At 44.8% G+C, this 9,734-nt stretch overlaps 1 protein-coding gene across 1 annotated transcript; it reads right to left on the bottom strand.

The window, feature by feature from the left end:
• Nucleotides 1-2,291: 2,291 nt before the first annotated feature.
• Nucleotides 2,292-9,373, bottom strand: Xtbd1 (XRN2 binding domain containing 1). Its single transcript, XM_090321041.1, has 3 exons — nt 9,091-9,373; nt 7,080-7,179; nt 2,292-2,594 (listed from the first exon to the last, which is right to left on the bottom strand). The coding sequence occupies exons 1-3, from the start codon at nt 9,327-9,329 to the stop codon at nt 2,583-2,585; spliced, it is 351 nt and encodes a 116-aa protein (XP_090177167.1). The 5' UTR covers nt 9,330-9,373; the 3' UTR covers nt 2,292-2,582.
• Between the last annotated feature and the right edge of the window lie 361 nt (nt 9,374-9,734).

Raw genomic sequence — 9,734 nt, 5'->3', positions numbered from 1 at the left:
AGTTCACCTCTTCAATTGGTTCTCACGGTGTGGACATCTGTGAGCAAGGCTTCAAGCCTGCCTATTACTGACAGACCTCATGCCAAGAACTCTGTCCTATGGTGGCTTCAGGGAAAAATAAACCCTCCCAACCCATAGGGAGAAAGAGTGCCTAAACTGCTACCATTTACCCCAGGAGCATCCAACACGAAGGACAGTGAGGAAGAAACTGGTGCTTCAGTCACACATACACACTGCTGAATGAACCAATTTCATAGTTTCCTAAGCCTCCTGTTCTATTGGACAGGTGCCACTAAACTAGTCCAGAATGAGAGCCATAGCCAGTTATTGGTGGCTCATGCCTGTAATCCAGGCTCTAGGAGACAGACCTGAAGGATGATGGCTTGAAGCCAGCCCAGGCAGAAAAATCTATGAGATTCCCATCTGCAGCTAACCACCAAAAGGCAGGACTAGAGCATTGTTCAAGTGGTAGAATGCCAGCTGGGAGCCAGAAAGCAGAGTGAATGTTTGAGTCCGAGTACTAGCACCAAAAAAAAAACCAGAACTAGATATTATAGAACACAAATCCTCACATACCAAAAGTGAACCATCTTCCAGACAGGCGGGCCCCACAGAAACCAGAGATTTTTCTTTTGGGGGAAGGTGCTGGGTTTGAACTCAGGGCTTTAATGCTTGTTAGCAGAGGTGAAGTAGGTGACACAAGTTACCTGGCACACAATGAGTCTCTCAGTTCAGACGGGACGGAACACATCTTAGTTCTGACTACAGAAGATACGCAGAGGCTTCTTCCAGTGTCCACAAATGTAAGCCACAAGTCCACGTGGAATTCTTACTTCTGATAAGGCAGAAGGCTGATGGGGAGGGCCACACACTCCAAGGAATCACTTTATAGAGTGTTTAGAGTGTCTGAACTGATAAATATTTGCTTCCCAAGGTCTTTACCAGAAAATACCATATCCTACTCACCACTTCAAAGTGATACTTTACCACAGAAAGTTATCACGTGAAAGTTCAGAAAACTGAACTTCCAGTAACTAGAGAAGTCGGCAAAATTAAGAATAGCAGTGGAAACGTGGCTCAGTAGTAGAACACTTAAGGCCTGGGTTTGATTCCCTAGTCTCACAGAATAGGCTGAAAGAGGGGACCATGCCACAACTTATAAACTTCATACAATGAAAAGGGTACTTTATTGGGATTTTGACATATACAGGATACCTGTCACAAAGGTGATTGATGGTTTTTTTTTCCATTTTGTAGCGAAATGTTTTAAGCCTCACAAAATTGCAAAGATCACAATGGAAAAAAAAGGTAGATTGCATTTGAGGAACAGATATGGCTAATGCTCGAACTGTGGTTGGCCCTCAACATTTGCTATCTTAATCCTTTTCATAATGATCTCTGGTATTCTAATGGGAGAGAAACAGGTCTGAGGTGACAGATCGGAGATCCTGACCTCACCATGTCTCTCCTTTGGGTTGCTAGGGAGAAAAGGATGAGAGGTTGCACAGAGTAGTCCCTATGAGGCATGCTGTCTGGCCTTCATTTCCAGCCATGAGTGAGCGCAATCCCATCTGTGCTCCTGACAGATACCTGGTGGTATCCCCCGACCAGCCCTGCTCCTCACTTCTATTAGCTTACCTACAGTCACCAGTAGATTAAGCAAAGGCAGGTGCCACAGTCTTATTTACCAGTTTCCTGTACCAAAGCTCGAGACTTGTGCTGAGGGGTCATGTTGCAATAGTTACACCACAGCTGGTAATGAAGCCCCTCCCGCTGCCTGTGCCTAAAGGTACAGACTTAATGGCAGCAAGGAACACACATACTAACAAGGGAATATTAAAAATCCCAAATTCGCAGCATAGCAAGATTATACAGAGTGGGAGAATACATGCAAGACACTTCAAGTCTGGAAGATCCAGACAACAAGGACAATGTGGGGACCGCTCGGCTGCCTGGGAGACTGGTCAAATTTCCTATCAATGAACTTCATTTACTTATCTGTAGTCCCGGGAATAGAACCCAGGGCGCTGAGCAGCCCTGGTAAGTAAGTGATCTGCCACTGAGCTTACATCCCCATTCCTTGATGAATTTTAAAATTAAGGCCCAATGCTTTTCTGTAGGCTGCCTCTTCCCATGAGCTAGCTCATGGAACCCCAGGCCTATGACCAAGTCTCATCCCCTACAAGAAGCTAAGTATGTATTGCTATAGAGTAGGGGTAGGGCACAATGGATTTGGTTTAGCTTAGTAGGGAACAAAAAGGCAAAGAAAAAACAAAAAACCATCACATAGGTACACTGTTGAAAAAACTATTACATCAACTTCAAAAAGGGGGCATTTTAAAACCAAGTTTGTTTGTACAATGATGAAGTAGGCAATTTATAAATACATAAATATCCATGCATACTTTTGCAGAGATAGCTACAGGAGGAATGCAGACTTTTAAAGGCCCATGTAGACTGATTCCTTGTCATTCCAATTTTCTGCATTGGCAACATGAGGAATCATGAAAGCTGCCATGCTCAGTCACCCAGCCTCCTCTCTCTGCTTGCCACAGCGATGGGAAGGTGATAAATCTTCTGCCTTAGCTTTGATGCTGAGAGGGGAAAAAAAGGAAAGGTTATGCAGTCATGAAGCCCATAGAACCAAATCCATCTTTATAAATTAAAATGGAGTACTGCTATAATATTTATGTACTATCCAGATGGTAAATCTACTCAGAAATTATTAATATTTCACTACTCATAGAAAATTCAGCAAAGCTTTGACCACACCATCCATCTTGGAAGCCAGAACCTAATTTTCCCGTCTCGTCACTTGCAATCTCTAAGTGTTCACAACTTAATGTGGTAACAGAAATACTTCAAATGCAACTTTTCCTGTCCTGCTCTGCAGTGAAGGGTTCTAAAAGAAGCATCACACAAACACTTATTGTTCTAAATTAAACACAGAACCAGGGAGTCATTCACAACATTTCATGTTGAGTCAGGTATTTAGGAGATGGGAAGCTTATCTATTTCTGGAGTTCACAACTATTAGAAACTGTAAAAGCATGTCTTCAAATAGTGGTGAACTGAAGCATATATATTCTTTCTGGGTGCTCTAGCACCTCTGGTAAATTTAAACTTGGTTCTGGACAACTTTTGAGGAGGGTGTGAAGAAACCACTTGGGCTCTCACCTTGTATTTGAATGGATTTCCTTAACATTTAGCAGTGTGAGTGAATCAATCTGAGTCTTTTTAGTAATCAGCGATTTCAAGGTATGACCTATTTCCTAGAGAAAACAAAAGCCCTTAACAAAAACATACGGTAAGAGATCTTTCCTTTTTTCAGGACTATGAACTAACACTTACTTAAACCACCTTTAGCCAGGTACTAGTGGCTCAAGCCTGTAATCCTAGCTACTCAGGAGGCTGAGATCTGAGGACTGCAGTTCAAAGCTAGTCTGGGCAGAAAAGTCTGTGAGACTCTTATTTCTATTTAACCACCAGAAAATCAGAATTGGCACTGTGGCTCAAGTGGTAGGGAGCTATCCTTGAGGTGAAGGGCTCAGGGACAGCACGCAGGCCTAGAGTTGAAGGCCCACGACTGACCAAAAAATAAAAAAAAATACAAATAAATAAAAGTACATAAAATAATACCTTTAGTCCCAAGGTGAAAGTCCCATAAACCTCCATCTCAAATTTCCAACAGGAAGGACCTCTATGATTGCAACCTAACAGCTTCTGCTATGGGTAGACATAGCCAGCATCAAATATGACTGGCCCACGCAAGTGGGACCCAGCTTTTCTGACTTCTAATAAGAGTTAAACAAAAATGCAAGTAGCTCCACTGAACCCTGATCTTGGGGTACAAAATCTCTTGACATCAACACTTCTACACAGCTGCTTTCATCAAAACATGACCTCAGAGCTTGTCAAAACTGGGCAGAATGCACAGAAGACGGCCTTCCTGATGTGAGAATGGCTTTCTAACTCTGTTTCACCTCTTGTCCCTATGCTTTCATGTTGCCATGTCACATCTTGGGGTAAATATCATCAGAAAAAAAAAAAAAAAAAGCTTTAAGCTGAGAATGGCAGTCTCCCAGTAAGCCACGTTTCTCTTAAAGACATGACCTTGAAAACCATCCTTTCCGGAGTTGGCTGCTGCTGTTCTCCATGGCTCATTAGTGGAATAAGCTTGGTGACACAGGCAACAACAGACTGCGAGCAGATGCCTTGGGACGATGGTGAGGTGATCAAGATGGTTTGCTCGGTATATTTCTTTGAATCCCACCCCACCCTTGGAACAAAATCATACACTGTAACTGCTCAGCAAATCCACCTGTCAAAGCCCAATACTCAGTTCTCAGACCAAAAAAAAAAAAAAGTTGGATGTCTCTGCCTTAGAGCTGCAGAGTAGCCAGAAAATATTTTTAATCTCTTTAGAGAGCTCATGTCTTTTAAGTCATCTTCACTGTCTGGTCTTGAGAGACGTCAACAATGCCAGGCAATTCCTTTCTGCTTGCTAGCTAGCTTGAAAGTCCTACTAGACTCTAATTTTAGAGCTAAGGATCAATTCTGAAAGCAGAGCAACACACATTTTCAGGTGCGTGGCTTGACATCGAGGCTTCTGGTCTGTGGGTTGACAATGTAGCCTGATGCTTGCTAGCTTCCTTCCATTCCATGAAAAAGCCAAAGGCAAAGAAAAACATGCTGTGAGAACCCGAGGGTCCTCTCTCCAGTGGGTCCTTGCAGTGGCACTCAATGAAGAAGAGAGTCTTCCTTCCATACCACAGATCCATCATGATGCGCACAGAGAACCTGCTCTCAGGGGAAGGCTCATCAAGAGATGGTGGTGGTGTGTTGATGGTGCTGCATGATGAACTCAGAGCTTCACGCATGCTAGGCAAGTGCTCCACCACTAAGCCACAGTTCCCAAGAAGGGTTTTCACTGACGATGCACTCAAATGGTCGAAAATCACTAAGAAAATGGTTCCACTTGAAGCAAGTTATAACACATAATCCCCAAACACAACTATAGGATTATGAACTCCATGCAGGCTTCTACCAGATATGGACATGAATTGATCGTGTCAAGGAAAGAATCTTAAGGTGGGCTCTGTACACTTTAAAGGTGTGAGACTCCTGTGACATCCAACAGTTCACACAACTTTTCAAACACACACCACTAACAACTATAATTGAGAACTAAAACAAGAAAAACAGACATAAGGGTGGCCAGAAAACCTGTCACGAACAAAATACAAGGAAAGGCTAGCAGGACAGTTAGTAAATGAAGGTTTCTCCCATTCCTTGCCTGCCCTGATCCCAAGAACTCTTGCAGACGGAAGCTAGTTCCTGCCTGAGCACCCAAAAGTTTACTGCTCTGGGACACCCAGAAAAGACTGTCCTGGGATTTCCTTTAAAGTATTATAAAGGGGCTGGGAATTTGGCCCAGTGGTAGTGCTTACTTAGCACGCATGAAGAGCCAGGTTTGATTCCTCGGTACCACATACATAGAAAAAAGCCGGAAGTGGTGCTGTGGCTCAAGTGGTAGAGCTCTAGCCTTGAGAAAGTCCAAGGACAGTGCTCAGGCCCTGAGCTTAAGCCCAGGACCGGCAAAAAAAAAAAAAAAAAGTACTATATAAGGGCTATAGTATTTTAGGTCTAATGGCTGCCTGGTAAGCATGAGGCTCTGAGTTTAAACTTCAGAAAACATACAAGATGAGAGGCTCCATAAAGCCACAATTCCCAATATATAGCTCACTGGCTAAAAACAGTTCCTGTTAGCAGTGGACTTTAAAAGCAAAACAATCTCAAACACCAATCTGAAGTTTCTGGCTCTAGGTTTGATTAAATACTAAACCAGCCTTCCTTTCCTCCCTCCCTCCCACCGTCCCTTCCTTCCACAAACCATGTGAAATCAAATTTAGAACTAAAATACTTTCTGGGCCGTTGAGGATTTCATTAGGTTTTGAAGTAATCAAAAGGAAGACTCTTTATGTGCCCTGCCTCCCCTGAAGCCCAACTGAAGTGAAAGAAACAAGGAACTTTCTATGTTTCTGAGAGTAAAGCTAAAAAGGAGCCAGAAGTTCTTCATTGCTTTGGTCCCTTTTCAAATTTCTAAGTACTTTCTCAGGGGTGTGCCTCTACTAGATTTTGCAATTAGTTAGTAGGACTAAAACATCAGGCAGGTCACAGTCTGCCAGAAAAGAGGCCCAAAGCCATGCCAAAAGACAAGAGAGCAATTAATCCCGCTGCCTGAGAAGACTAGGGCAAATATGAAAAATACATGACTGGGAAGAGAGGAGGGGAGTGGTTAATTCTGACAAGGCCGGGCTGCCCAGCCTCACGCTCTAGGGTTCTTTCTGCTACAATGTCCATGGTAAGATCCCCAAAGTCCAATTTCAAGAATCTAGAAAAAGGGCCAGGTATTTGGCCTAGTGGCAGAGTGCTTGCCTAGCATGCATGAATACCCGGTTGAGAAAGCCTAAGGACAGTGCTCAGGCCCTGAGTTCCAGCTCCAGGACTGGCAAAAAAGAAGAAAAAAGAATCTAGACAAGTTACCCTCCACAGTGCAAGATCAGACTAAGCTCTGCTGATTAGCAAACAACTATGATATCAGGAATACTCCAGCCATGTCTGTATCATCAAGTCAGAAAGCCCCCTACCCCACTCCCCAAAGAAAAATCAAGCCAAAAACTTAAAGCAGAGTATCTCAGGGCTGAGGATTCAACCCCTAGCACCACAAGGAGAAAAAAAAAAGTGTTTCTAGACAAAATGAAGAGATTAAGTTTATGCTACCAATGTTGCATAATTTATTTTTCATATATTTTTTATTGTAATTAATAGAAGGGTTACATGATATTTGCCAGATAGATGGTGCATTAAATCCCATAGACATGTTGTATAATTTATTATACTGAGTTGTTCCTCAGTTATGGAATAGTGTACACCAATTGTGGGGAAATAAAAATGAAAGGATTTAGATCTGTTAGTACACATGAGTATTGGAAAGCAACAGAATAACAGTGTCATCAAAGCAAGCCATTAACTTGTACACCAGCTTGTCACTTCCTAAACTCAGCAACCCTGCTTACCTTTTTCATTAATTCACTTCTGGTTGTAAACTGTGGCAGATCTTCCACTTCAATCCCGTCGGCCATTTCCATCACCTTGTCTAGAAGGTCTTTATTATAACTGTACAATAAAAAGTAGTCAAGTAAGAACCTTAGAGGAATTAGTTGCTGTAGGTAAATAAGAAATGATCAGTTACTGGATTATTAACTCACTCATGGAGAAATGCTTTGGCTTTATTTTTAAAGGCAAGGTTTAGACCATGTTGTCCAGCAAAACCTGAATTCCTGGACTTGTGATTCTTCTTCAGCCTCTCTGGTAATTGGGACTACAGTCATATGCTACTGCACAGAGTTCTTCAAAGGGTTGATCTGATACCATAGGGGAACCTATCTTTGTTCAGCACAAGGTTCGGAAACAGCAATAGACTTCAAGAATGATGAGACAGCCAGGCATGGTGGCCCATGTAATCCTAGCTACTCAGGAGGCTGAGATCTGAGGATCAAGGTTCAAAGCCAGCCCGGGCACTAAAGAACATGAGACTCTTACCTAACCACTAGAAAACTGGAAGTGGCACTGTGGCTCAAGGGGTATGGCAGTAGCCTTGAGCTGAAGAGCTCAGGGACAGTGAACCAGGCCCACAAGCGACAAAAAAAAAAAAAAAAAAAAAAAAAAAAAAAAAAGATTCAACAGATGCTTCAAGATTCACAAAAGCAGAGGCACCATATACCTGGCAGTATGTATTTATGAACATGGTATGAGGGCCAAAAATATCTTCTACTTTAAAAACATGCAAGATGTTGGTTTAATTAAAATAACATCATTTGACTATTTGCTCACTTCTCTGCCCAGCTGCCTACCCTTAGATCCTGTTCATTAAGATGTGCCAGGAGTATATAGAAGGGACAGGTATGTCTGACATGGGTGCTCTTGGCCTGGTTTCTTCACATCATATTCTAATCAATATCTCCATATTGGAAACAAAAGCCAAATGTTGTTTGTTTTTTGGCTGTGTTGTAACTGGGTGGTAAAGCACATGTTTAACATATACAAGGCCCTGGGTTTGAGACTCAGTACCACAAACAAATTGGCTTGGCCATCACGGCCTTGTGACCAAATCTGTGACTATAGAAGCCAGCACCAAACAGGTCATCTATTCTTAACAAGAAACTCTGAGACTATAAAGACATGGAAGGGTACTCTGGTAATGACAGCACTCAGAGGGCTGAGGCAGGAGAACGAAGAAGCGATTGAGGCCATGCTGGACTAATAGATCTTAAAAAAAAACAACCCTCACACTATTAATCCTAGCTATTGAGGATACTGAGATCTGAGGATCATGGTTTGAAATCAGTCCAGGCAGGAAAGTCTGGTTATCAAAAAGCTCAAGTGGTAGAGCCTTAGCCTTTCATGAAAAATGCTATGGAACAGTGGCCCAAGCCCTAGGTTCCAGTTCCAGGGTTCCACACATGCACATACCAAAAAACAAAACAAAACAAAAACCATACAATAGGTAAAGGGATAAAGGGAATGTCTTTTCAGTGACTTCAAAGCCAGCCCTCTCTCAAATAGTAGAGTGGAAAAAGCTAAGGGGGGTGGGGGGGCAGTGCCCAGGACCTGAGTTCAAGCCCCAGGACTGGCGCACACACACGCAGGCAGGCCCTATGCCCTATTGCTGCAGTAGACAGCATGCAATGGTCTTTAGGACCTGGACAAACAAGATTATCTCAACGTGACAAGGGGCTTCGATCCTGGATCCCTTCATTGTTAAAAAAAAAATTATGACAATCATCCAAACCACTCTTTTTTTTTTTTCTTTCCCAAATGGGGAAACGGATGCTCTGAGAAGGTTCGCAAGCGTCTGTTCTGGAGGTGGTGGGGCCTCCCAAGAAGGGGGGGGGCGGGAATCGGCCAGAGAGGCCCGGCCAATGGGATCGCAGCCGGGAGGCGGGTTCCCCGGGGTGGGGAGCCGGGCAGAGGGGCCGAGGGTCCCCGGGAGGAGGTGGCCGAGGCTCGGCAGGCCGGGGTCCGCACCTGCAGCCCAGGAAGAGGTGGTTGGCCCAGACCATGGAGAGGGACAGCAGCTGGTCCAGGCGGCCGCCGCCGTCGGGAGGGTCTCGGTAGTCGGGCAGGTGGCGCAGGATGAATTCCATGCGGGCTTTCCATTGCTTCTCGCTCTCCGAGTAGGAGCGGAACTGCTCGGCGAAGTCGGCCGCCTGCCGCACCCCAGAAACAAGCTCCTCCACCGCGGCGGCTGCCTCGCCGCCCACCATGGCTCTTGCCGCGGCCGCCAAAGGCCCGGACGTTCCGCCGCCTTCCCGACAGACACCGCGCCACGGCCTGGCGGCTAGAAGGTACCCGCCAGCGGCGCGCGACTGCTCTGGAGGACCTGCCCCCGGAGCGCCCTCTACCGTCGTGGAGGATCGATGGGGCCGCAGCCCCGCCCCTCAAGCCTGCGCAGTCCCTGGCATGAGTCTGTTAAAGGCCAGCTGTTAGGGCGCTTCTGGGGCCATCGACCTTGCTGTGTGCAGCTGGGGAAACTGAGGCCTATAAGTTCAATTGTTCAATTGGAACCTATCCTCCGATCCTCCCTCCTCCCCCCCACACACACACTCAGTTGGCTGCTTGATGCTAGGTAAACCTATTACTCTGGATGCTTGTCATCCTGGGGGTTTCCA

The sequence above is a fragment of the Megascapheus bottae genome, chromosome 29 (genome assembly GCF_031878675.1).
Source record: "Megascapheus bottae isolate mThoBot1 chromosome 29, mThoBot2.hap1, whole genome shotgun sequence".
NCBI classification, from domain to species: domain Eukaryota; kingdom Metazoa; phylum Chordata; class Mammalia; order Rodentia; family Geomyidae; genus Megascapheus; species Megascapheus bottae.
This window is presented reverse-complemented; position numbering and strand designations above follow the sequence as displayed.